Source organism: Hirundo rustica, chromosome 26 (genome assembly GCF_015227805.2).
Source record: "Hirundo rustica isolate bHirRus1 chromosome 26, bHirRus1.pri.v3, whole genome shotgun sequence".
NCBI classification, from domain to species: domain Eukaryota; kingdom Metazoa; phylum Chordata; class Aves; order Passeriformes; family Hirundinidae; genus Hirundo; species Hirundo rustica.
Window position 1 is genome coordinate 3,054,930 of NC_053475.1, and position 26,128 is coordinate 3,081,057.

Here is a 26,128-nt window from a genome sequence, read left to right on the forward strand (position 1 = left end):
CCACGTCCCCAAACTCTCCCTCCTCCCCTCTGCGCAGCCGATCTCGTCAGCCTGAACCGCATCCGCCTGCGGAGCAACAGCACCGGCACCAAGAACTCGACTCCCCGGAGCCTGGAGCCGAGCGGGGGCCGTCGGCTGAGCACCCAGAAGGATGTTCCGGAGAGGCAGAGAGCCTCCCTGGGCAGCCGTGTGCCCAAATCTGCCTCCGTCTCAGCGCTGTCCCTCATCATCACCTCAGGTCCGCGTGCTGCGCCGTTTATCCCGCCGGATGGCCGCTGTCGCGTGGCTTTGCCGGACTGAGCCGCCTCCTTCTGCTTGCAGATGACTTCGGCGGTAGTGCCCTGATGAGCCCCATCTCTCCTCATTCCCTCTCCTCCAACCCCTCTTCCCGGGACTCCTCCCCGAGCCGAGACTCCTCGCTGGCCATCGCCAGCCTGCGGCCGCCCATCATCATCCACAGCTCGGGGAAGAAGTACGGCTTCACCCTGCGAGCCATCCGCGTCTACATGGGCGACAGCGACGTCTACACCGTCCACCACATGGTCTGGGTACGTGCCCTGGGGCCTGGTGCTGCCAGACGCTGCCTTTCCCGGCGGGAAAATCCCAGGAGGAAGCTGGCATCCAAATAAAATGGCTACGTTGGGGTTGCAGAGCGTGGAGGAGGGGAGCCCCGCGCAGGAGGCCGGGCTGAGGGCGGGCGATCTCATCACACACGTGAACGGCGAGTCCGTGCTGGGCTTGGTCCATCGGGACGTCGTGGAGCTGCTGCTGAAGGTGGGTGACCAGAGCCACTCTGCTCTCCCAGGACATCAGTTCAGCAGCTCCCTGGCACTGCCTTTGCTGGCAGCTGAGGCGGGCGCTGGCTCGGATCTGGTGCTGCAAAGGTTTGTTTTCCATCCCTCAGAGCGGGAATAAAGTGGCCCTGCGGACCACTGCCCTGGAAAACACCTCCATTAAAATCGGGCCTGCACGGAAAAACAGCTCCAAGACAAGGATGGCGCGGAGGAGTAAAAAGAGCAGGAAAAGGGATGGCCAAGACAGGTAGGTAAAATGGGGATAACATGGCATTTATCCCAGTGTGTGAGGCACTGGGGGAATGCTCTGGGTCTGCCATATCGGGGTGTCCTGTGGGGTCTGGTCCTGCCAGCATGGGTTGGATGCTCTGGATCTGCCATACTGGGACGTCCAGTGGCGTCTGGTCCTGCTGCCACCACGTCAGCAGACTTGAGGCTAACGGCTTTAAGGAGAAGCCAAACTTATTCCTGTCCCTCCAGCAGGAGAAAATCCCTTTTCAAGAAGATCTCCAAGCAGTCGTCGGTCCTGCACACCAGCCGCAGCTTCTCCTCGGGTCTCCATCACTCGCTGTCCTCCAGCGAGAGCCTCCCGGAGTCCCCCACGCACAGCCTGTCCCCGGGCCCCACGCCGCCGTGCCGCAGCCCCGCTCCCGACCTGCCCTCAGGTACCCGCAGCGGGGATGTCGGCTCGGGGCGGGGCAGGATGCTGCGTGTCCCTCGGGCAGGCCGTGTCCCTCCACCCCTACAGTGACCTTTTCTCTTTGTACGGCAGATGCTGTGTCCCCTCAGAGCACCTCTCCCTCCTCCAGCACCCCAACGTCACCCGCCGGCCACGTGCGCCCCAGCTCCCTGCACGGGCTGGCCCCCAAACTGGGTGGGCCGCGCTACAAAGTGGGACGTCGCAAATCCACCAGCAGCATCCCCCCCTCGCCCCTGGCCTGCACCCCTTCCTCGGCCCAGCGCCCGCCTTCCCCCCAGCGCTCCCCATCTCCGCTCCCTGGGTACCCCAAAACCCCCCATTCCTTCCAGGGCAAGACCCTGTCCCCCCCCACCATCGTCCGGCAGAGCTCCCGGCCCCGCAGCGCCGACTGCCCCCGCTCCCCCCTGCTCAAGCGCGTCCAGTCGGCCGAGAAGATCGTCACCATCCTGGCCGAGAAGAAAACGGGCGGCGGCCGCAAGCTGGGGCTGGAGATGTCGGCGCCGGATGGGGAGGCCATCGGGGAGGGCGACGCGCTGCCGTACCCCGGGGAGCACGGGTACCACCCCGCCAGCTCCCGCCTGGCAGAGCGGCACGACCGGGACCAGGAGATGGTGGTGATGCGGCGCCTGAACCTGTCGGAGCGCCGGGACTCCTTCAAGAAGCAAGAGGCGGTTCAAGAAGTGAGCTTTGACGAGCAGGAGACGGCGGCAGGAAGCGAAGAGGGCGGCAAGAGTGAAGAAGGGCAGGGCGCAGCTGGCACGGAGCTGCCGCCGAAGCCCAAGCCCGGCACGGTCCCGCAGATCGCGGTGCAGGGCTCGGAGAGCGACGAGCAGGAGCCGGCAGTGGCCGAGTGGGAATGCCAGGGCTCCTACCCCATGGGCGGCAGCGAGCAGCCGAACAGCAGCATCTCCTTGCCGTGGTGGGATGGGTGCCAGCACCGGGACCGTGGCTCCCAGCAACAGCGGAACTGCGGGCAGGGGTCACCCGGCCACTGGCAAGGGCCAGCACAGGGCCAGGAGGCGCAGGGTGCTCATCTCCCGGCTCCCCGGGGCACGTGGAGCGGGGCCAAGCACGCCTGAGCCCCACGCTGGCACCAGGGATGGTTCAGGCTCCCTGTGGCATCCCAGTGCCTCCCCAGCATCCCGTCCTGTGCGGCAAATCCGTGAGAGAAACGTCCCTGGAGCCACTCCGGACCTTGGCCGGGCCGGCTGCGCCCCGGCTCCTCGCCCCCCTGGAAGGCTTTTTGTACTCCCTGAAAGATGCTGATATTTTTATAGAGACGCAGGAGCTTTTCCGGCAGCGGCGTTTCCACAGCTGGGCCCCAACCTCTGTGTACAGAAAGGACTCGATGCAAATATTCCTTAATTAATTTATTACTTTTTATAAGCTAAACGGGCAGTGCAGGACTGTCGCAGGGGCCAACCCAGCTCTGGGAGTCCCAGCCTTTCCCGTGCGTCTCCCAGCTCCCAGCCCACTGTTTTCTAACCCACTCGCTTTTCCCTACTTTTTAACTTCAATTCTAGCTGGAAACACCCCAGATCTCCTAAGAACCCCATAATTCTAAATTTTAAAATGAAAACAAAACCCCAAATCCACAACAGCATCCCCCAGATGCTGGTGGTGCTCCGGGCTGGGATGCAGAGGGGGGATATTCTTTGCACATGGATCATCAGATGATGAGCATAGGGATCATTTTATAAGCTCATAGGAGATATAAAAAGGGTTTAATTATTTTCTTTGGAGATTTTATAGCCACCTGGCTCCACTGGCCCTTCCAGGTGGGGAAAACTGAGACATTCCCTGGACAGGAATATTAATGGGATTTTTAGGTCAGTTTTTGCTCTTTCCATTTCTCCCACACAAAATCCTGTGGTGTTGGTTGGGCAGTGCACAGACACCTACAAAATCCCAAATTATCTCTTTTTTTAATTATTATTATTTTTTTAATCGCCCCAACCCAGCGAGCACCTGTGCTTCTTCACTTGTAATTTGGGAATTTCATCCCTTTCTTTCCTCGCCCCGTTGCTCTTTATCCAACCAACAAACAGCTCAACCCAGCATTTCTCCCCCGTTTCTACCGTTTTCTGGGATTTAAACGTTTCCATTTGTTGATGCATGTTCCAGCTTCCCCCCCTCCGCCGTGGTTTGGTGCCGTGGTGCTCCGAGCACCGTGACGGTGACACGGGGACATCCCCGGGGTTTGCCGACCCCGCTGCCACCAGGCATCACCGTGCCCCCGGTGGGTTTTTGGCTGCGTGTTGGATTCTTTTGTGCACGTGTGGTTTGTGCCAGGCTCCGTATCCCGCTTCTCCGGTTCAACTGGTGCTGTTAACCCCCTGCTCCAAAAAGAAACCGAGTAACCAGGGCTGCTCCGTGTTTCCTTTGCTTCTCCCTTCACCCTCTGTATTAAGGTCTTGGAAAGGCAGCGGGGTTTTGGGGAGACACCGGGCACCCCCTGCCCACTGGCACGGCAGGATGGGGGGCTTGGCTGTGCACTGGTGGCGTGGATAGGGTGGGAAGAGGATTTTTTCTAATGGGAAATGTCTTAAAAGCCAAGGGGACTGTGTCTTCCTGCCCAGTGCCCGGCTCTGTTCGTACCTTCGGGAAGTTTTATGTTGGATTAAAATTGTCCCTTGCGCTGAGTGTGGTGTCCGGTGGCACTTGGAGCGTGCGGGGCAGCGAGTGCCCGCTCTGGGGGCGATGGCAAGGGGGGAACGGGGTCCCAGCACAGGTGGGAGGGGAGGGAAGGTGTCCCTGCAGTGGCACCAGGATGGCTGGCACCCAGCCTGGCTCCGGCACCGGGTCCCGGCTGTGGGTGCTCGGTGCCCGGTGCTGGTGCCTGGAGCAGTGTCCCACAGCCCCGCTGCAGTCCCAGCGCAGTGACCTGTGCCCAGGGTAGTGCCCGGTGCTTGGTGCCACTCCCCACTCCCAAATCTATGCCCCACTCCCAAATCTAAACCCCATTCCCAAATCTGAGCCCCATGCTCTATGCCCGGTGCAGTCCCGGTGCAGTGCCCACGTCCGGTGCTGTGCCCAGTGTCCAGTGCCCGGTCAGTGCCTGGTCAGTGCCCTGTTCCCGGTGCAATACCGGTGTCCAGGGCAGTCCCAATGCCTGGAGCAATCCCGGCGCCGCCCCGGCGCTGCACCCCGTTCCCGGTTCAATCCCGGTACAATCCCAGTACAATCCCAGTTCAGTCCTTGTGCCATCCCGGTGCTATGCCCCGTTCCCGGTGTGATCCCCGTGTGTTCCCGGTGTGATCCCGGTGTGATCCCGGTGCAGTGCCCCGTTCCCGGTGTGATCCCGGTGTGTTCCCGATGTGATCCCGGTGTGATCATGGTGCTGTGCCACGTTCCCGGTGTGGTCCCGGTGTGATCCCGGTGTGATCATGGTGCTGTGCCACGTTCCCGGTGTGGTCCCGGTGTGATCCCTGTGTGATCCCGGTGCTGTGCCCTGTTCCCCGTTCATTCCCGGTTCAATCCCTGTTCATTCCCAGTTCAATCCCTGTTCATTCCCGGTTCAATCCCTGTTCATTCCCGGTTCATTCCCGGTTCAATCCCTGTTCATTCCCAGTTCAATCCCTGTTCATTCCCGGTTCATTCCCGGTGCCCGATGCCGTGCCATCTCCTCTCGCCACCAGGGGGCGCCGCCGCGCTCGCCTTCCGCGCCCCCTCGGCTCCTTCCGGAGAGGCTCACGCGGGAGGCGGGGCCCCGATTGCGATCGGGCCATGGGAGGGCGGGGCCAGAACCTTCGGGCAGCTCCGGCCTCTGTCGTCTGCTCTCGGTTATTTCCGGGAAAGACTCGGGCAGTTCCGTTCTCTCTCGGCTGCTGTCGGCTGTTTCCGGGGCGGGATCGGGCCGTTCCGGCGGCGCTCGGGCCTGTCCAAGGCTCCGCCGGGCCGGAGGCAGCAGCGGGCTGGAGGCGAGCGGCGGCGGATGGGGCCGGCGGAGAGGTGCGGCGGGGCCGGGAGCGGCGGGATCGGGATCGGGGGGATCGGGGTCGGGGAGAGCGAGCCCGGATCGCAACCAGGCCCGGGGTGGGCGTCGGGACCCCCTCATCGTGAATCGCCCCTGGGCTTAGCGGGGAGCACCGGGGTGGGCCCTGGGCCGAGCCTCTGTTCCTCATGGCACAGCCTCGGGGATGTCCCCGGACCCTTCGGGAGCTGCCGGCGCACGGTGTCCCGCTGCCAGGGCAGTGCTACTGCTGGGTGGCTTCACCGTGATGCCAGGGCTATGCCCCCAGTCCCCTCCAGGGCTGTCCCTGTGTCCTCCCGGTGCCCGTGCTGTGCCCCCCGATCCCTCCCGAACTGTCCCTGTCCCCCCTCCCCGGTGCCCGTGCTGTGCCCCCCGATCCCTCCCGAACTGTCCCTGTCCCCCCTCCCCGGTGCCCGTGCTGTGCCCCCCGATCCCTCCGGTGCCAACCCAGCAGTGTCATCACAGATTCCGCCCCTGTGCCGCTGTCCCCACGGTGGTGACAGTGCAGGGACCCCCTCAGCACAGCACAGTCCCCATTACCGAGGGTCCTGGGGACTCCGTGGGGGAGGTGAAGCCAGAAAAGAGCGACCTCTCAGGGGCCCAGCTCTGTTCCCCCTGCCCGGGGACAGTTCAGCCCCAGCAGTTCCCAGGCTGGAGCTGGTGCCCCAGGGATGTGCCAAGTTCAGTCCGAGAGTGTCTCAACACAGCATCCCCCAAAGCCTGGCTCTGGGATGAGCCCCCCCACTGCTTCCCAGGGAGGTTGGTCATTGCATTTCTTCTCTTTCTGTGGATGTTTCTCAGCCCCTCGAGGAGGAAGATTCCCATGGCCATGTACCTCCTAAACTGGGGGTCTGTGATCGATGGGAGATAAAATCAGGGGAAAAAATTGTCGAAAAATGAGAGCTGTGAAGAGCTGGAGTGGCCCCAGCGTTGCCTTTCAATGGAGCCGTGCTGCCTCTCCTCCCATTAATGCGCGGCTTTGATTTCCCAAGCAGCTCTTGGAGCCGCTGGGGAACTGGCCCTGTGACTTTCTCTGTGAGAGCAGAGAATGGAGACAGCTGAGTAAATATAGCCTAAATCACTGCTTTCCTGGCCATTCCCCCACCCTTCCCTGACATGCCAAGGGCTGGTGTGTCCCCGAGGCTGCACTGGGCTCTGCTCTAGCCCGTCCACGATGTGGGAAAGTCCAAAAGCCGTGCTTTGGTTTCTTCGGTGACTCTCTTTGACGTGGGCAGCTCGTGCTTCCATCTGCCCGCGCGGTTCGTGGCACGGACTCATTCCTCCTAAAGCTGATCTCTGCCCCAAAACCCCGCGTTCCCAGCTCGCTGGAACAAGGTTTTAAGCACGCAGGAAAATCCTCTCTGCCTGCAGTTGGGTCTCGCTTGGACAAAAGCGCTGGGTTGGAAGGGAAAGCGCGGCTCAGCTGGAATGTGGCGAGGAGCAGAGTGGTTTGCGGAGCCAGTTTGGAGCCGTGTCAGAGCTCTGAGTGCCGGGGTGTGTTTACAATGAAAAAGAGTATTTATAATATCGAGGGCTCTTTTAATTCCTCTGGGAATCTCTGAAGCCGCAGCTTGGAGCTAAAGTAGCCGGGTAATGGAAGATGAAAAGCAGACAGAGGAAGGGATGGTGGATTTCTCAAGTTGGAAGAAGGTCTTGGCTCTCTCACCAATATCCAAATCATGCTGGTCTATTAACTTGGGTGCTTCTTACCTCGTCGGTTACTTCATGTGATCGCTGAGCTGTACAGAGCTGCTAATAAATCATATAAATTCCGAATACCCCGGGGAATGTGATTTTAAGCAGATAAGTTAGCAAGAGCAGTTGGATTTTTTTTTTCGTGTACTCAGGTTTTTTTTAGAACTGTAATTTTTTTGCCAAAATACAGCTCCTGGGTTTCTATATCCCTAAAGCCAACTCCATGAATGCTCCTAAAATGGAATTAGTGTGTTCTTGCTGCATGGGGGATGGTGTAAGAGCAGCCTGGAGTGAGGTGATGGGGCTGGTGTTGGGTGCTGGGTCCTTCTCTGCCCACTGCCAGCAAATAAAATTCTCTGGCCAAGTAAAAAGCTCTTGTAGGCAGGAGGAGAAAGTCTGTGAGGTGGTTAAGAAAGAACAAGTTTCAGCTGGAGCAAGGAAATTCAGTGTCAGGAGAAGCCTCTGGACAGTATGAAAAGTCTTGGAGTAGGTGTGCAGACTGCCTGAGGTGGTCTCATGTTGTCCAGCCTCTGAGCAGGGGGTCTCTGGTACCTCCAGTGGTCTCCCAAAAGTGAGGAAGGTATTGGTCATCCTGATTTATTCAGCTCCTCGTGTCCCTGCTAAATCATGACATTGACCTTTCCAGTGAAATATTTCAGATATTCCTTCACTTCCTCGGGCTTTGGTGAATAAAGCAAAATATTTAATGAAACTCAGGCATGGGCAGTAAATGCTCTGTGTCCCTGGCAGAGGGTGGCTTGTGGTTGTGGGCAGGAGCTGCTCCTCCTGGGGATCTGTTGCTGGCTGGCTGGGAAGCATTTCTGGGGAAGAGAAGAGGTGAAAACGGCCTCGGTTGTCCCATGCCTGGCTGGGGCACGGCTCAGGCATAACTCCCCTCCTCCCCTGCAGCTTTTCCCTGTTTGGAAGGAAATACCAGCTGGCTTGGCAGCGCCGTGGCCAGCCCAGGCTCCAGCTCTCCCTGCTCCGCTGGCCGCTTCCCCAGGGGCAGCTGCTGGAGCGTGTCCAGCTCCGCTTCCCGTCCGCTCCAGCTCCCTGCAGGCTCTCCCGGCTCCTTCCCCCACAGCTCCTCGTGGCACTGCTGCCTCTTGCACGGCCTCGCTCATGGCTCCAGCCTCGCGAGACGTTTTTCCAGTCATTGTTCCTGCTGGGGAGGCAGCGGGCCCGGGAAGCTGCCTGGGAGCACAGGGGTTTGCTGTGCTGTTTGTCCTGACTGTGAATCAGGGCTTGCCAAAGTCTTGCCCTCTCTGCCTCTGCCCCTTGGTGTTGTGGGTGCTGGTGGGCACTTGATGACCGGTGACGTGCTTGCCACTGCCAGCTTCAGGAGCTGAGGCCATCAGAGCTGTCCTGGCTGCGTGGGTCAGAAGGATGTGATGCAGCAGCAGATGTCACCATGGCAGGCAACTCCCTGTCCATTTTTATTCCCATCCATCATTGCATTGTTCTATTTTCTCTTTTTATTAAAGGAAAAGTTTGTTCTTTTTGTCTGTAACTTGCGGTTCAAACTCGATATTGTGTATGTTTTGCTCGCTGAGGATCTGCTATGACTTGGAGAGGTTGGAGCTGTGTGAAAACTTTTCTTTGAAATATTTTTATGCATTCTTTCCCCCTCCCTGGAAAGAAAGTAACTCAGTCTCACTTCAAGTCAAGCTGCACTTTGAACTGCATTTGGAACTGGGTTAAAAAGCACAGGAACCACATTTAAAATGTTAAGATGCTTTTATTTATGCGCTGGGCACAGAAAAAAAGACTTGTAATGTGTTTTTTGTTTCAAACCGATGTATTAAACAAAGAAAGTATTGACAGCAGTTAATGAATCGAGGGATTGTTTCTGGGCGCTGAGATAGATTTACCAAAGGTATTTAGCTGTCTGATGCATGGGATTTTCAGAGCAGCCCAACTAAGCAAGTGCTCGCCAGCACAGACACACGAGGTTCCTCTCCGAGAGCCGAGCAAACCTGGAGCTGGGCCCAGCAGAAATCTTTTGGCAAGGTGCTGCCTCTCTCCTGCTCGGAGGTGTGCTTCCAGCCGACAGGCTCGTGCGTGTCCCGGCCTCTCGGCGCTGCCTTCCCTCCAAAGAGCTGTTCCAGGGCTTTGGGAAATGTGTGCTCCCAATCCCCGAAGACTCTGTCAGCTGCTCTCCGAGGGTGCAGAGCTTTCCTGCAGCTCAGCCAGGGAAGCCTCTGGCTGGGTCTGTGGCAGGACAGAGGACAGCTGTTGCCCCTGGAGAGGACGGTGCCGGCATTAGCCATGAGGATTTGGGTCTCCTGGGGGGCTCCCCACTCGTGTTCAGGAGCACTCAGTGCCCACCTGGGCTGAGCGTGGGGAAAGCAGGTGAGGTTTCTCCAGGAATAGCCTGGCTCTGAGTTCTGGCATTTTTCGTGTGCCCAGTGACCCGGTGGGACGTGCAGAGCACGGTGGCACGGAGCCGTGCCTGCGTTCCCACCCCAGGGAAGAAGGCTGTGGAAGGAGTTGGTTGGAAGAAGCTGCGGGACCTGCTCTTTGGAGACACTCAGTGCTCCGGAGTCACTCTCCTCTTCCCACCCCTCCACTCAGATCTGCCTTTAAAAGCTACTGAACAAGTTTGCCAGGCCTGAGCGTTTTGTCCTTCCAGCCTCTTCAGCTGCGCTGGCTTGTCGGAGGCGCCTGGAGTCGGGGCTGGGATCCGCGGGTGGAAGCTGGGGGTGCCTGCAGGGGAGCGTCAACCCTGCTGGGGTTGGGTTCTGCCCCCTCTGGGTCACTCTGGGGTCTGTCCTCTCCAGGGGGAGCCACGCTGGGGTCTGTCCTCTCCGGGAGGAGGGGGAGCTGCCAGTGCCGTGCCCAGCGGGCAGCGGCCACTCAGGCCCTTGGCATTCAGACAGTGCCCCCGGCACAGCGACTCTGCTCTGGGGAACCCTGACAGGCAGCACTCAGAGGGGCAGCCAGTGAGCCTGGTCATAAATCTCTCTTTATGCTCTGGATTATGAAGTAATATTTTCCTGGCTGGGGCTGGCTGGACTGAGGAAATGCGGGCTCTGCTGCGAGCTCTCTGCCACCACCATCCCAGCACGGTGGGAGCTTTCACAGCGGCAATGCTGGTATGTGCTGCTTCCCCCGTGAACATCAGCAACCTCTGTAGGATCTCTCCATGAATTCTGCAGTCTGGTGTTGCTCCTGGAGTTGTGGAGAAGCAAGCTGGATCAGGCTCAATCCTGTTCCCCACCCGCCTGTGGCCGCAAGTGCCTCACCTCCCCGCGGGCAGTGCCTGTTCATTCATGGCAAAGACAGCCCAGCTGGGACGCCTGCCCGAGCTCAGGCAGGCGGTGCGGGCTCTGGCTGCTGCACAGGTTTCCTGTGCCATGGCCTCTTTGTGCCTTTTGTCCTTGTCAAGGGAAGGAGCCCTGATGCCAGGCTGGAGAGCCTGGCTGAAAGGTGGGGCTGGCTCCTCTCAAGGGACTCACCCCGATCTCAGACTTTGTGGCAGCACGTGCAGGTGTGGTGACACGTGCAGGGGTGATACCACGTGCGGGAGGAAAGAGGGATTTGTAGCTGATAGGAACTGGAAGGTATTGCTGGCCTGGAAGGGTTCTTTTGAAATCCTGCAGATCACCACCGTTGGTGCCTGTCACAGAGTCCAACCAGCAGGCAGAGCAGCCTTGGCTTCGTGCCGTGCTTGGTTGTTCACTGACCCCGCTGGGAAGAGTGTCCTGGCTCCCTTTGCCTCCTCGCCTCCCTCTGCTCAGGCTTCCACAGCCCTGAGAAGCACCTTCCTGCTCGTTAATAGTTTTCAGATGAGACTCAAGAGTTTGAGCTGGGTTTGGTGGTTTCTGGGCCAAAAGAGCTCAAGCCTTTAAGAGGACCTGCAGCGTTTGAGCAGGCCCAGGGTGTCCCTGGGAAGGCTGAGTTCTGGCTGCCCTGGTGCCTTGTAGGTCCGGTCCTCGGCCTTATGCCATTTCTGCGGGAACCAGAGCTCTGGGATTTGCCTGAGGGAGGTGGAAAACTGGCCTGTGCAGCCAGGAGGGGATGGGAAAAGAGGACGTGCCTGGCTGGTGGGAATGTCCCGGCTCGTACATCTCTTCCACAACATGTTATAACCCAGGTTTATTCTTTTTGGTGGATTTCTGGGCAGGGCGGGCAGCATATTCAATTTCTCTCTGAATAGCTGAAAGGCAGTTAGGAGCTCTAAGTAGACTTGAAGGCTTCTAAAGATTATTTTAACTCCTTTTGCCTCCATCTCTGCAAAAAACCTGTGCCTGCACTTGATGCTGCTGCTTTTGAAAAGTTCAAAAATTGACTTTTTGCTCAGAGCCAAGCTTTGAAGTGCTGCTCTGTGGGAATGGCAGCGCATCTCGAAAGCCTTTTGCTGAAAGCGTGGTTAACCTACATTTGTGGGCAGCTCCCTTCAGAAGATGCCTTTGTGGGGGATTGCGTGGCAAGATGTAAAGGTGAACTGTGAAATTTAATCGATTTAACAAGGGAAGGTTAAATCTGTTTGCTCTGCTCCCATTCAGGGCCTGCAGCTGGTTGGGTGCAGGGTCACCCTTTTCTGTATGCAAAAGTTATCCTGCATAAAGGCTGTTTTGTCCCACTTGTTGTCTCCTTGTTTGCATAAGTGCTGCGAGGAGGGTAAGCTGAAGAATCAGGGGTGAACCTCTTTGAGATGCAGAGCTGGTGCCTGGCTGTAGCAGAGAGGAGGCAGCGTTCCTGCCCGCAGCCACTGGCTCCTCGCTTGCTTTTGGGAGTGTAAATCGGGATTAGCATGCCCTGCTTGCAGCCAGGGCTTAGCATCAGCTGCTAGGTAGGAGAGAAACGCGTCCTGCCTCTCTCAGGTGAACCCCTGGTTTGAATGTTGGCGTGTCAGGAGGGTGTGGGGTGCCTGGCTGTGCAATTCCTGACAATTCTTCTTCTCTTTGCAGGCACTGGGAAGGGGAACGTAGCGTGTGACACTGTTCCAGGCTGGAAGCCTACTGTGCTTTTCCTCCCCAGATTCCAAGAGACTGGCTTTTTTGGTGAAACAGACCCTGATCTCGGGTTTCTTTGCTGCATGCCCGCTCACCAGTGCTGGATTATGTTCGTCTCCTTCTCCCTTTGCTCCATAATTTGGTTGAATCGTGGTTTCAAGCTGAGGAAAAGGGGCTGCACCTAAGCGCTCCGGGGCACCCAGACCAGGCTCCTGGGGTGCCGGTTCACACAGAGACAGTTCAGAGTGCTGATGGGGGAGAGCTGCCTCTGAGGGCCCTCGTCTCCCGCCTGGAACGTGCTGCCTCACCCTTCAGAGCCCTTCTCCCCTGGCAGAGAGGATGGGCAGCACCGACGGCTTCCAGTACCGCGCGCTCTACCCCTACCGCAAGGAGCGCGAGGAGGACATTGACCTGCTGCCCGGGGACATCCTGGTCGTGAGCAAGGGGGCCCTGCAAGCCTTGGGCTTCAAAGACGGAGATGAGCAGACCCCCAACCAGATCGGGTGGATCCTGGGCGTCAACGAGCGCACCAAGCAGAAGGGCGACTTTCCTGGCACCTACGTGGAGTACGTGGGGCCGGTGAAAATCGCCGTCCCTTCACACCGGCCCCGAGTGCAGAGACCCCTGCCCGCCACACCGGGGGCCAGCGGCTGCCGGCTGCCCGAGGCCCTGGAGCAAGGTAAGCCCTGCTGTGTGCCCTGGTGTCCTCCAGTCTTGCTGTGTGACAGATGAGAGTGTGTGAGTGGCCTCGTGGGATGGCGGTGAAACCCTCAGCTCGGCAGCACTGGGTTGCTCCACCAGCAGCAGTGTGGTTGAGTCTCAACCAAAAGCCGGCTTCTCTCAGTCCCAGCTCAGAGAAAAGCACTTTGTTCCTCCAGCTTGTCAATCTGCTCAGCAGAGTTTCCTGGGGCAAGCCTTGTCCCACTCTTACATCTCCAAGATCCGTCTCCTCTGTTCTGCAACCAGCCAGGATCCCTATGGTCCCTCTCCCTGCTCCACTGAGTTTTGCCAGGCTCCCTCCCTTCAGGATAAGTCCTGACCTCTCCCAACCACCACCTCCCCGCCTCTGCAGCGCCTGGGGCAGTGCTCCCTGCCAAGAGCTGCTCAACCCTGCTGAGAGACACAATTACTTGTCTCTGGGCAAGAGGAGAAAAGTCAGGGTCTAAAAGAGTGCTTCTGAGAACTGGAGCTAATTGCTTGTCTGCCTGGCAGCCAGCCCACCCCGCGGGTCGCAGAGCCCTCGCTGGGGCCGGGCAGCCACCCTGGGGCTGGGCATGGGCTGTCCTGCACCTGCAGCTGCCTCCCAGCCAGCCTGGCCTTGGCATGGACCCGGTCCGGGAGAGCCAACGTGCCTCAGCCCTGCCTGTGGAGCTGTGGCAGCTGCCTGCTTTTAGCCTGTTTTTTTGGCTCCCAGGCACATAAACCCTACGGCCAGAGGCTCAACAGCCCCCGGTTTTCCCCCTTCTACTCTTCCTTTGTGAGACCCCACCTGCATTGCTGAGTCTGGGTCTGGACAAAACAAGAAAGGTGTGGACCTGTTGGAGCGAGTCCAGGGGAGGCCACAGAGCTGCTCCTAAGGCTGGAGCCCCTCTGCTCTGGAGCCAGGCTGGGTGAGCTGGGGCTGTTCACCTGGAGAAGAGAAAGCTCTGGGAGACCTTATTGTGGCCTTCTAGCACCTAAAGGGAGCTTATATAAAAGAGGGAGAGAGGCTTCTTATACAGGCAGATAGTGATAGGACAAGGGGGAAGTTTTAAATTAAAAGTGGGAGAGATTTAGATTAGATGTTAGGCAGAAATTCCTGACTGTGAGGGCGGTGAGGCCCTGGCACAGGTTTCCCAGAGCAGCTGTGGCTGCCCCATCCCTGGAAGTGTTCCAGATCAAACTGGATGGGGCTTGGAGCAACCTGATCTAGTGGAGGATGTCCCTGCACAAGGCAAGGGGGTTGTAGGTAGGTGATCTTTTAAGGTCCCTTCCAATCCAAACCCATTCTGTGATTCTCTGAGGGGTGACAGCCACACTTGGCTTTCCCATGCCTTGCAGAAAGCCTCGTGTAATGGGAGGAGTGGGGTCAGCAGCAGGGGCTGGAGGGTGCCAGGGAACGCTCCCAGCTGGCAGCGCTGCCTCCTCCCCATCCCTCTCTGCCTGGGAGCCACGGCTACCCCAGCAGATGCTTCTGGCTCTGTGAAAACACCTCTGGGGTCTTACGAAACCGGGGTTGTGGGGCTGGTGTGGCTCCCTGCAGCTGCCTCCCTCGCTCCTGCTCCCGGAGCCGGAGGGGCGGCCCCAGGAAACATCTCCGCAGGGTGGGAATGCGGCCGGGCCCTGCGTTTGGGTTGGCAGCGAGAGCCTGACCTGAGTCATCCCGCTCACAACCTGCCTTTCCAAGAAAGCTGCTCCTCTCTGGGATGTGCTCTGTGCTGGATGTGCTGGCCTTGCCTGCCTGCAGCCCGGTGCTCCCTCGGGGGCTGGATTTCTGCCCTCCCTGGCTCTCCCCTCTTTTCAGGGGGCTTGGTGGAGGTGTCTGGGTAGTCAAAGCCACTGGTGTGGTCTCTGGGTCGTGGAACAAGATACGTGCCAAAGCTCCTGAAACACAGAAAACACAGATTTGGGAAGGAAACCAAAAGCCAGCCTCTCTGCATCCTGCCCAGGGATGGAGGGTGTGGTACCAGGGCATGTGAAACCACTGCCAGCCCTGTCCCTGTCCCCTGTGGGGGCATCCTCAGAGTCAGCCTCCACTCTGGGCACAGGCGTGGCCTGCAGGGAGGCAGTTCAAACACCCAGAGCCATTTTACACTCAGCCTGCAGGTTTGATCCCTCTATGGGCCATTCACTTAAGAACTGGACTTGATAATCCTTGTGGGTCCCTTCCAGCTCAGGATATTCTGTGATGCTTTATTTCTGTATTCTGCTGGGGAGACACATTTTTTTGCAATGGAAAAACCGTATTTGAGCCAAGCCTGTCTTATTTCTTCATGGTGTGCACTTTAGGAGGTGCAGAACCGTCTCCTGGCAGCCCCACCAAGCTCCTTCCCTGCTTCCCAGCTCCTTCCCTGGCTGGCAGGGACCCCTTCTCCCCTCGGTGTCACTTGTGGAGCGGGGCCAGCGCCGCAGCTGTCCCGCGAGCGGGGCCGGCCCCGCGGAGCAGCGAGACCCAGCGCGTTCTGCCAGTGGATTTACGAGCTGCTGGTGTTTGCCTTCCGCAGAGAACACGAGCGGAAAATGCGGCTCGGGAATATTTCCGCAGCTGCCCGGGCCGTGCTGTGAGCAGCCTTGTTCGCGGCGGCCCAGCCCGGAGGCCCGGCAGGCTCAGGAGCTGCTGCTGGCTCCGGCTCTGTGCCTGACAAAAAAAGACAAGCTGCTGCCTGCTGAAGCAGCACATTCCCGGCCGGGCCACGTGGGCAGCGCCAGTATTTACTCTCCTTTCAGCCCTTCCCAAGGGTCAGGCCGGGAGCTGCCAGCCTGGAAGTTTGCCTGCAGCTTCCCCACACTGACCCGCACCACGCTGGGCCCCTTCCTGTGCCCAGGAGCTCGCTCCAGTGGGGGATTGTCCCCCCTCTCCCCAGCTTTTGCAGAGCTGCCGGGTGCCTGACCTGTGTGCTTCCCTTCCCGTGGCTGTTCTGTCTCCCCTCGAGGCCGTGGGTGCAGGAGGCTGAGCTGGGTGCGCAGTTCCAGCTTGCTGCGCCTTGTGGTGAGACCACACCAGGCGAGTTCGGGTCAGATCCATGACAACGGAGCTGTTTCGCAACGGGGAGCAGCCTCTTGGCTCTGCCTCTGCAGAGTGGAGTGTGCTGGGTGTCCTCACCCACTGCAGGCTCCCCAGGGTCTGCCAGGTGCTGTGGACCAGCCTGGAGGAGCCTCCCGCTCCGGCTGGTGCTCCTTTGGAAGCAGGATGGAGCCTGGCACCGCTCATCCTTCGGCAAACCTCCTGCTGGCAGCTCCTCAGCCAGGCCTGCGTGCTCCTGCCCTGGCATGCACAGGGGAAGGGGGTGCCTGGAGCCAGAACCTCAAGATTTTCTGGAAACCGCAGTGAAATACCACCCGACACGGGGCTGCAGATCCCCCGGGAATGGGGGGACCCTGATCCCGTGCCACGGGCTGTCTGTGCCCTGTAGCAGCTTGCACAGAGGCTGTGGGCTCGCGAGGAGGGGGAGGCACAGGGCCGGTTTCCATGTTAAACGAGCAATCAAGGGCAGGAATTTGCTGACACGGCGTTCTGTCTGAATCGCTGGATTAATCACAGCTCACCACGGAGCAGAGCGAGCTCCCTGGCCCTGCTCTGCTGCCAGCCCTGCGCAGCCCCTGTGCTGGGCAGGGACCCAGCCCTGAGCTCCAGGAGCCCCGGTAACCCCTGTGCTGCCTGCCCGGGGGGGTACGGGTCCCTTGGGGGTCGGGCTCTGTCTCCAAGCCTCTGCACAGAGCAGCAGATATCTGCCTGTGCTCACCCAGTCAGGGCTGGGGTTCAACAAGTGCTGTGCTGGCTCCTGGGCAGGTTCCTTGCAGGCTCCATGCCGTGTTTGCCTGGGCCACAGCCTCACAGCGGGGGCCAGAGCTTTCCTTGCTCCTGTTGGGAGTTGCCCGGGTTGTGCCCTGGCCCAGCTCTGAGGGCTGAGCTGGTGCTGAGCCCTTCTCTCCCTCCCTCTCCCCCAGGGTCTCCTCTCCCAGACTTGCAGGAGCAGTTCAGCCCTCCCGAGATTGCTCCTCCGCTCCTGGTGAAGCTGGTGGAAGCCATTGAGAAGAAAGGTAAGGTGGCAGTGCTGATACACCCCAAAACCCCACAGTGAGAGGTGAGCTCTGTGGGACACACGGGACACGGCTGCTCTCATGTTCCTCCCTGGGTTGAGCTGCTGAGGCCCCTGAGGGTGTTCGGTTTGAGCACCTACACACATGGGGTGGGTGCTGAGGTTTGGGAAGTGCTTTCAGCCTGGATCTGTGCCACGGTGGAGAAATGGGGCCACTGATCCGGGTGTCCTGGGGGCCAAGGGGGCCGCAGCAGCCTCTGCAGGGGGTTGGCTTGGACGCCATCCAGGCCTTGGTTGGCCGTGCCACAGGCATTGCCCAGCTGGCACCGACACAGTGCCTGTGCTGGAGCTGACAGCGGCGTCCCCCCTTCCGCAGGGCTGGACAGCGAGATGTTGTACAGGACATCTGGCTCCGAACTGAGGCAGGCGCTGAGAACCGGTAAGAACCAGCTCTGCGCGGTGGAGGCGAATCGGCTCAGATGGAGGAGATTAGTGGATGTGACAGCGCCAGCAGTAATGCAATCCAGGCCAGGCTCGCCTGTCCCCGGCAGTTCCTGACTCCCAGCACGCTGCCTCTGGGGCTGGGCTGTCCCCATCCCGACACGTCCTTGTCCTGCGTGGAAGGGATGGGACAGGGGGGATTCCTGCCACCATCCCTGGGGGCAAACAAAGGGATGTGGTGCTGGCTCAGAGACTCGCAGGCAAACGAGTGAACCCCTGTGCTTGTCCCCCGCTGTCTTTGGGGTGCTCTGCTGACGGGTTGGTGAAGGCTTCTGTGGCTCTGTCATGCCACTAATAAGCAGGGGAGGATCTTTCAGCTCGGCTCGGTGGGTGGAGCCGTGGCTCCGCGGTGCCGGCAGCCCGTGTCTCTGCCGGGGAGCCCTGGGAGCCGTCTGCCTCTCGGCTGGGCTGGGGCCTCATCCGGCACCACACTGGCGAGTCCCCTCCCGCAGACCTTCCTGCAAACCCCAGCCACGCGGTGCTGTCAGCCCGGGCTGTGCTCTCAGGACAGGCTCTGTGTGCTTCCCAATGTCCCGTGTTCGAGGGAGGTGTTCTCCCCGTTGGGTTCAGTGTGTGGCTGCTCGGTCTGCACTCGACTCTTGCTGGTAGTGAGGAGCAGAACTCTCGCCCAAGCTATGCCTGCCCAGAATTCCTGTGTTGGGGCTCAGGGCAAACATTGTGGGTACCCAGAATGACCTCTGCCCTCTCCCAGGGGGAACTGCTGGGGTTCCCAGAGCTAGCTTATCTCTGGGGTGCACATCCTCTGTCACATGGGCTGCCTGAGCTCCCTCGTGATGCTGGTGAGCTCTCGTGATAGCTGTCTGCCGTGTGATGGTTTCTGGGATGGGTGTTGGCAGCACCAGAGCTGCCAGCTGGGTGACCAATGCTGTATCCACCCTCCCATGGGAAATCTGTGCCCTGACAGATTGGACCCTGGGTGACCTGGAGCCCCTGGACGTGCACTCCCTGGGCGAGGCACTGCGAGGTTACCTGCAGGACCTGCCCTCCCCCGTGGTGCCGGTGTCGGCGCACGGAGATATCCTTCGCATCCTGCAGGGTAAGGACCTCCCCTGGCTGCCTTGGGAATGGGCAGCTGGGTGGGGTGGGACACATCTGGGATATTAAAATAAGCCCTGTCCCTGTGGGGCCTGGCACACGGCCCCGCTGCTGAGAGCGCTCCTGTGCCGTGACGCAGCCGCAGCGTGGAGAGCGGTGCCGGCTGTCCCAGCTCTTCCCTCGTGTCTTGTTCTCTCCCCAGAGATCCCCCAGCCAGAGAATTGCCGGAAGCAGCTGCTGCTGGCCCTGGAGTCGCCTGCGGTCCCGCTCCAGAACACGCTCACCCTGCAGTTCCTGCTGCGGCATCTGGGGAAGGTATCGCAGCAGGCCGAGAGCAACAGCCTCCACCCTCGGGCCCTGGGAGAGATCTTCGGCCCCCTTCTCCTGCGGCTGCCTGGCGCCAGGTACGTGAGGCTTTTGGTCCCAGCAGTGTTCCCAGCTCCGGCCGCCGTGGACAAGGAGTCCAGCCTGGAACAACAGTGCTGCCCACAGCCCCTGCTGGGCTGCACGTGGGATCAAACTGCTGGCAGCACGCAGAGGTGGCACTCAGAGCCGGGACAGCGCCCTTGCTGCCCTGTCAGCCTGGGGATGAACCAGCTCATGCCAGGGGACATGGGAGCAGTGCCATGTTCTACCCCACAGCTGCTGTTCTTAACTTGCCTCTTCTCTCCCTGCAGCCCAGAGCTGAGCCCTGACTTCTCCGTGCTGTTTCTGGAGACGCTTCTGCAGACGAAGGAGCTGGAGCCCGAACAGTTGCCTCCAGGTACTGAGACAGCTCTTCCTTGGGGCCTGAGGCGTTTGTGGGTGTGGACTCTCTGCCCCCATGATTGGATTGCCGAGGGTGTTTGGATAGCCCAGCTGTGCCTGGAGGCCAGCTCAAGGTGTTCAGCTGCTGAGATGTGCCTGGAGCAGCTCCAGGAAACGTGGTGGCCAAGAGGCCTTCCTGGGCCAGTCACTGCAGGGAGGGGGACTCAGCACTCTGAGGGATTGCCAGTGGGGATTTGGGATTTGGGTTCACCCTGTTTCATCCTCCTCCTCCTCTCACAGCCCTGCCTCCCAAACCGCCGAAGCCAAAGCCCAGCGCAGCCAGCCTGGCCAACGGGAACAACGCGCCCTTGCAGGACGCAGAGTGGTACTGGGGGGACATTTCTCGGTAAGGAGGTGTCTGGCAGCTGACACTTGGGGTGCCCTGTCCATCAGGTGGGCCTTGGGGTCACCTCCCAGGCCGTGACAATCCTGTTCCGTGCAGGGAGGAGGTGAACGAGAAGCTCCGGGACACACCAGACGGGACCTTCTTGGTGCGTGATGCCTCCAGCAAGATCCAGGGGGAATACACACTCACGCTCAGGTAGGGCTTTGGGATCCTCTGGGAGCTGGGATCCCCTGGGGGCCTCAGGGGTGCAGCTCTTGGGATGTGTCCCTGTGCTTCCAGCTGCAGGGTTGCCGAGGTCTCTGGCTGGTGTAGGGTGCTGGGGTGGTGCTGAGTGCCCTCTTCTCTCCCCTCCACTCCAGGAAGGGAGGCAATAACAAGCTGATCAAGATCTTCCATCGGGAAGGCAAGTACGGCTTCTCAGAGCCCCTGACTTTCGGCTCGGTGGTGGAGCTCATCACCCACTACCGGCACGAGTCGCTCGCCCAGTACAACGCCAAGCTGGACACCAGGCTGCTCTACCCCATCTCCAAGTACCAGCAGGTGAGGCCTGTGCTGCAGGGACAAGGCTGGCAAGCACAGCCTGCGCCAGGGGCGTGTGTTCATCCATCCCTGCCCCTTTGGTAGACGACAATGTCCCATCCCTCTCCCTGCGTGCTGGAATGTTTTGCCGTGGGGTTTTGTGGGACCAGCTGGAGCGGGTCCTGACTGAGGCTGTGCCTGTGGCAGGACCAGGTGGTGAAGGAGGACAGCGTGGAGGCTGTGGGGGAGCAGCTGAAGGTTTATCACCAGCAGTACCAGGACAAGAGCTGGGAGTACGACCTGCTGTATGAGGAGTACACACGCACGTCCCAGGTATGTGGGCACTGCCATCTCCACAGGCCACCTGAGACCCCCAAGGGCTGCTCTGTCACTCCCTGAGTGCTGGCAGCCACCCTGCTGTGCACAGGGGAGACCAGAGACAGGGCACCTGTTGCCCCATTCGTCAGCTCGTGGACTTGCAGGGACTCCTGAGGATGGGATTTGAAGAGGGGATATTTTGGCCACAGAAAGGACAGAGCTGCTTCGGGGAAGTCGAAAGAGGGTCTGCAAATGTGCAGAAATGTTCCTCAGCTTTTCCCTCCCTTGTCCCCAGGAGCTGCAGATGAAGAGGACGGCAATCGAGGCCTTCAATGAGACGATCAAGATCTTTGAGGAGCAGTGCCAGACACAGGAGAAGTGCAGCAAGGAGTACATCGAGCGCTTCCGGAGGGAGGGCAATGAGAAGGAGGTGCAACGGTGAGGATGGGGGTGGTGGTGGCCTGCCCTGCCTGGAGAACGGCCCCAGGGGCTGGAAGGATCCTCCTGGCTCAGCACAGAGCCGAGGCACGCGGACTCCTTGTCTCTCCAGCAGCACGCTGTGGGCTGGAGCTGGCAGGCTGCCTCCTCCGCCTCCCCCACTCTGGCTCACAGCCTAAATCCCCCCCCCTCTCTCTCCCAGGATCCTCATGAACTCGGAGAAGCTCAAGTCCCGCATCACAGAGATCCACGACAGCAAGATGAAGCTGGAGCAGGACCTGAAGAAACAAGCCTCGGAGAACCGGGAGATCGACAAGCGCATGAACAGCCTCAAGCCAGACCTGATGCAGCTGCGCAAGCTGCGGGACCAGTACTTGGTGTACGTAGTGCCCCTGCAGCCCCTGCGGCCCGGGAGCCACCCGCCTGCCTCCCCCGGGGCTCCGGGGCTCGTTGGACCGGCTCGCAGCGTGCTGTGGGCAGGAGCCGCTCCCGCGGCGCGGCCTCGGGGCTCGGCGGTGCCGGCAGCGGCGGCTGCTGCTGCCCTCTGGCGATGGCCGCGCCCGGGGCTCGCTGCGGCCGCGCTCAGCTCTGCCCTCCTTCCCCAGGTGGCTGACGCAGAAGGGTGCCCGGCAGAAGAAGATCAACGAGTGGCTGGGCATCAAGAACGAGACAGAGGAGTGAGTGTCCTGCTGGTGTGCTGCGGCATTTGGGGGATGTGGGGGCACAGGCTGTGCAGCTGGTTCTGCCCGTGCTGCGGCGCTGGGCAAATCCCAGCTCCCTGCCTGGGGGGCTGAGTATGTCTTCCCTGCCAGATGGGCGATGGCAGCTGGCAGTGTGGGGAAATGTGGGGGCCACACCCCCAAATTTAGGGAATCTGACCCTGCCTGTGCTCGGTTGCAGTCAGTACTCCATGATGGATGATGAGGAGGAGCTGCCCCACCACGAGGAGAGGACGTGGTACGTGGGGAAGATCAACCGCGTGCAGGCAGAGGAGATGCTGTGTGGGAAACGGGACGGCACCTTCCTGATCCGTGAGAGCAGCCAGAAGGGCTGCTACGCCTGCTCCGTGGTGTGAGTATCCCTGTGCCGGTGGGGTGGGATGGGATGGGATGGGCTGGGCTGGGCTGGGCTGGGCTGGGATGGGATGGGATGGATGGGATGGGATGGGATGGGATGGGATGGGATGGGATGGGATGGATTGGGATGGGATGGGATGAGATGGATGGGATGGGATGGGATGGGATGGGATGGGATGGGATGGGATGGGATGGGATGGGATGGGATGGGATGGGATGGGATTGGGATGGGATGGGATGAGATGGATGGGATGGGATGAGATGGATGGGATGGATTGGGATGGGATGGGATGGGATGGGATGGGATGGGATGGGATGGGGTGGGATGGGATGGATGGGATGGGATGGGATGGGATGGGATGGATTGGGATGGGATGGGATGGGATGGGATGGGATGGGATGGGGTGGGATGGGATGGGATGGGATGGGATGGGACTGGCCCAGGTTGCATTCCAGCATTGCCCCACCCTCCCCTTGCCAGATGCTGGAGGTGACAGTTCCATCTGCCTTGGCTTCTCCTGCCAGGGCCAGGTGTATCTTTACACTGCTTTGGTGGCCCTGTTTGTGCTCCCCTGTCCCACTGCTGACCCAGGCCCCCGTGTCTCCCTGGCAGGGTGGATGGTGACACCAAGCACTGCGTGATCTACAAGACGGCGACGGGCTATGGGTTCGCCGAACCCTACAACCTCTACGCCTCCCTCAAGGACCTGGTCTTGCACTACAAGCACACGTCCCTGGTGCAGCACAATGACTCCCTGAATGTCACGCTGGCTCACCCGGTCCTTTCCCAGCCACCAGCCAGATGAGCAGCCCATGCACAACACAACAGCTGCCTTCAGCTTCTCCCCAGGGCGCTGCTTTCTGGCTCTGGACTCTTGCACCCTGTATAGTTGAGTCTCTGTGCTCCTCCTCCTTCAGAGCCTCTGAGATGTCTGTGACCGTTCCTGATGTCCCTCTTGGTCAGTAGCTGAAACCCGTGTTGGCTGATGGGACAGAAAGGCTGGGCTGTAGATTCGCAGTGGGCTCCAGCCTCTAGGAGGTGGGATCCAGCTGTGATTGAATTGCTGGGGCTGAGCACAGCCCCCTCCCCTTCCCTGATAAGCAGGTCAGGTCCCCTTCTTGCTGGCAGGTCGCCCCGCTACGCATCACTGTAGAGCTTTGGTTGCTGATTCCTCGGTGCTGTGCCCGAGGGGTTCCCTGCCGGGACACCCGAGGAGGCAGAGGAGGAGCCTCCATTGAGCGTGTGCATCCTTCACTCTGGCTTCCCTCGGTGGCCTCGCAGGCTGTGATGGTGTCTGGTACGAGGGGCGCTGCTCTTGCATGCAGAGACACATTTAGGAAGGAGAAACCTCATCCTCCATGGGGCTCCCCTGCCGAGACCTCCGCTCCGTGCTGTGCCCCACCTCGCCACCATTCCCTCTTGTCATAAAGCACCTCTGGAGTGTTACTGCCTGGGCAGGGAGGATCTGCTTAGCCGCGAATCTCCCGCCTTCGTTGTGCCAACGAAGCTGTGAAATCCCTGTTGGTACCCGTGTTTTTCCTGGCAGGATCTGTGGGATGCACAGCTCGTTGTTTCCGGCCTGTTTCGGTGACTCTGCACACGTAACCCGTTGAAGCTGACTGTAGCTCTGTAAATATGGTTCTTTTTGTGACCGGCTGCTCCCCTGGTGCTGGTGTTTGCTGAGCCCCCAGTGCCGCCCCCAGCGTGGGCAGCAGCTGCCAGGCTGCCGCAGCCCCGGGCCCTGCAGCTGAAGCGGGAGAGGGCTGGAGTCCAACGCACACGACGAGCCCTACCTGGAATGAAGGACCTCTCTGCTGCAGGAGGACACATCTGCGGGGCCCAGGGCATGCTGAAATGTATCTGCATGATGGTGAACTACGTATGCAAAGCACTTACAATCGTGGGTACTGTATGGGGCCGGGGCAGCGCTGCCCACCACAGCCAGCTGCTGCGGGCAGGGCGCTGTGTCCGAGCTCAGAGGGCCCAGGTGGGCCTGGAAGAGCTTTGAAAGCTGAGCTGAGAGTTGAGGCCATGGTGGCTTTTGCTTTTCTGGGTTATCTCAGTTGCCTGGCTGGAGGAGAGCGTTCCTGGTCCTCTTGATTTGCCAGAGTGGCTCGTTCCCTCTCGGAGGCTCCTCCTTGGGACAGGCGCGTGGATGCCGTGGACTTTGGCACTTCTGTTTCCTGTTGCAGCTTGGGTTCCGATGGATCCGTGGGGTGCTCTGTGCTCATGCTGTGCCTGCATCCTGTCCTTGGTGTGCCACCTGCGTTGGGGACTGCTCTGTCCCTCCCTCCCCGGCCAGCTCTGCTGCTCACCTTGCTCTGGGCTGGTCCCCAGATCCTTCTGGAGCTGGGGCTGCTGGAGCAAACATCCCATTCCTGTTTCTTGTGGCAGCTCTCCTATGCTCAGCTGTACAGCCCCGTTCCCTGCTCTGCATGTCCTCTCTGGGCCCTGGGCCCTGGGTTTTGGCTCTGGTTTGTCAGTGTTTGGTGCTCAGGTGAAAGCAGTGGGTCAGGGGAGCTGTGGGGACACGGCCCAGGAGAGATTGTGGTTGGCTTCAGGGATCACTTGGGAAAAGCTGCCAGGGATGATTAAGGGAATAGTTTGGACTCAGGCACGTGAGAGATGAGGGCACGTGGGAGTGACAGGGAGGCTCAGTCCTCACAGCTCTATCCAGAGGCCTCCTGAGGCCTGTGGAGTGGCCAGGGGCCTGCACCAACACTCCAAAGCTTTGTTAATGTCACAAACCTTTTCAGCCTGGGGACTCTGCTGGTCCTGTGCTTGTCCCTGCACGTCCAGCACGTCCCCACGTCACAGGACAGGCTGCAGGCAGATGGGATCCTCAGCCTCTCATCCCGTGGGCTCCATGTTCCTCCACCACCACCCCTAAATGTGATCTTGGGGCCAGTCCTGCCTCGGGAGATTGCTCCCTGCTCGTGTCAGGACCTGCTGAGCATCTGGCAGAGTCTCAGCTTGAAGCTGTCCCCTGTCAACACTTGCTTGGTGCTCACCTGGCTCTGCTGCCCAGGGCAATTCCAGCTTCTCTTTATCCTGTGTTTTTTATCCTTTTGGCTGAATTTCCGTTGTTCTCCCCGTGCTGTCCCTTTCCTGCTGTCCAGCCACAGCCCAGGGGGGGTCCCAGCCACCCCTCTGCACTTCCAGCACTGCCTTCCCTGCCCGCCGGCGGCCTGTCCTTGCCGGGGCACTGCTCACGCCCTGTGCACGACGAGGAGGAAGATGCCCTTCCCCGGGGCTGCCTTTCCCTGACGGTGCTTCACTTGGCTCCCCGAACAGCAGCTTTCCCCCGCTCTCCCTGGGGTGGAAGCCCAGCCCGGAGCTCCCCCAGCGTAAGCTCGTTGTGATTTGTCCTTTGCTGCTTTGGCTCGTTCTGAACCCGGCCGCCTTTCGAGGCGCTGGGCTGTGCTTTGCTGCTGCTTGTGACCCCCATGTCCCCCCAGCCGAGCCACACGCCCGCGTCCCGCGGGTGCCACACGGCTGTTGCTGCTCCCCAGGGCGCAGCCTGGGGATTGTCCCTCCGTGTCCCTGCTCTCGGGGGGCTCCGGGCTCCCCCATGTAACCCCCAAGGTGCCAGGGGAGGCTTTGTGCTCGGAGAGGACGTGGCTGCTGCGTGAGGTTTTAGTTTCTAGGTATATGCAATAAGGAATAACCTGCCCTCCCCCGTCCCCGAGCTGTCCGTTACCAGCAGTAGTGCTCTCTGCTCTTTCTGTTGATGTTTACTAATGTAAACCCAGTATTTGTTACTGTAAGAGGATTTTTTTTTTTTTTTTGTACGGTACTTCGAAAAAACCCACGAAAACAACCAAAAAACCAAAAAAAAGCCGGAAAAAAAAAAAAAAAAAAAAAAAAAAAAAAAAAGGAAAGAAATAAACAGAGTTAATGAACCAGGCTGCTGGATTGCTGGGGGAGGTTGTGCGGGGGCAGGAGGGTGGCGGGGCTGTGCCCCAGTTCCTGGGCTGGGTGCAGGATGTGACCCATCGCGCCAGGATTGTGCTCCCCGGCTTTGTAGGCACGTTGGGACGAGGACACAAACGAGGGAACGGCGAGGTTCCTCCTCACCCGGCCCCGCAGCTGAGCTCGGGGTGTCTTGGGCCGCACCCGCGTCCCGCAGCCGGAGCTGCCCCGGCACCCGCACCCCCCGGGGGCTGTGCTGGGAGCCAGCCCCGCTTCCCTGCTCGGGGAGGCTGCT

General features: G+C 60.0%; 2 protein-coding genes across 11 annotated transcripts in view; both read left to right on the top strand.

The window, feature by feature from the left end:
- MAST3 (microtubule associated serine/threonine kinase 3) overlaps positions 1-4,136 on the top strand; it is a 28,416-nt gene extending 24,280 nt beyond the window's left edge. For 3 of the 10 annotated variants that reach the window (XM_058423634.1, XM_058423629.1, XM_058423633.1), the window contains 6 exons: positions 38-238; positions 322-548; positions 652-774; positions 905-1,041; positions 1,275-1,459; positions 1,543-4,136. In XM_058423634.1, the coding sequence (XP_058279617.1) occupies positions 38-238; positions 322-548; positions 652-774; positions 905-1,041; positions 1,275-1,459; positions 1,543-2,573 (1,904 nt within the window). In that variant the 3' untranslated portion in view covers positions 2,574-4,136. The remainder of the gene's footprint in view (positions 1-37; positions 239-321; positions 549-651; positions 775-904; positions 1,042-1,274; positions 1,460-1,542) is intronic. The other 7 variants (XM_040087022.2, XM_058423632.1, XM_040087018.1 and 4 more) reach the window with 4 other exon arrangements.
- A 1,223-nt stretch (positions 4,137-5,359) lies between these two features.
- Positions 5,360-25,759, top strand: PIK3R2 (phosphoinositide-3-kinase regulatory subunit 2). Its single transcript, XM_040087023.2, has 16 exons — positions 5,360-5,445; positions 12,076-12,799; positions 16,768-16,860; positions 17,236-17,298; positions 18,286-18,417; positions 18,619-18,820; positions 19,094-19,179; positions 19,464-19,569; positions 19,666-19,764; positions 19,929-20,109; positions 20,296-20,421; positions 20,702-20,844; positions 21,047-21,223; positions 21,450-21,521; positions 21,745-21,915; positions 22,534-25,759. Exons 2-16 carry the CDS (start codon positions 12,460-12,462, stop codon positions 22,724-22,726), a joined length of 2,184 nt encoding a protein of 727 aa, XP_039942957.1. The 5' UTR covers positions 5,360-5,445; positions 12,076-12,459; the 3' UTR covers positions 22,727-25,759.
- The last annotated feature ends 369 nt before the right edge of the window (positions 25,760-26,128 follow it).

What these genes read in the sequence shown, in the direction of transcription:
- PIK3R2 (XM_040087023.2), top strand. Translation starts at nt 12,460, where the DNA reads ATGGGCAGCACCGACGGCTTCCAGTACCGCGCGCTCTACCCCTACCGC. An exon ending in TATCCTTCGCATCCTGCAGG is followed by an intron (nt 18,418 to 18,618) that starts GTAAGGACCTCC and finishes TTCTCTCCCCAG; the next exon opens with AGATCCCCCAGCCAGAGAAT. An exon ending in AATGAGAAGGAGGTGCAACG is followed by an intron (nt 20,845 to 21,046) that starts GTGAGGATGGGG and finishes TCTCTCTCCCAG; the next exon opens with GATCCTCATGAACTCGGAGA.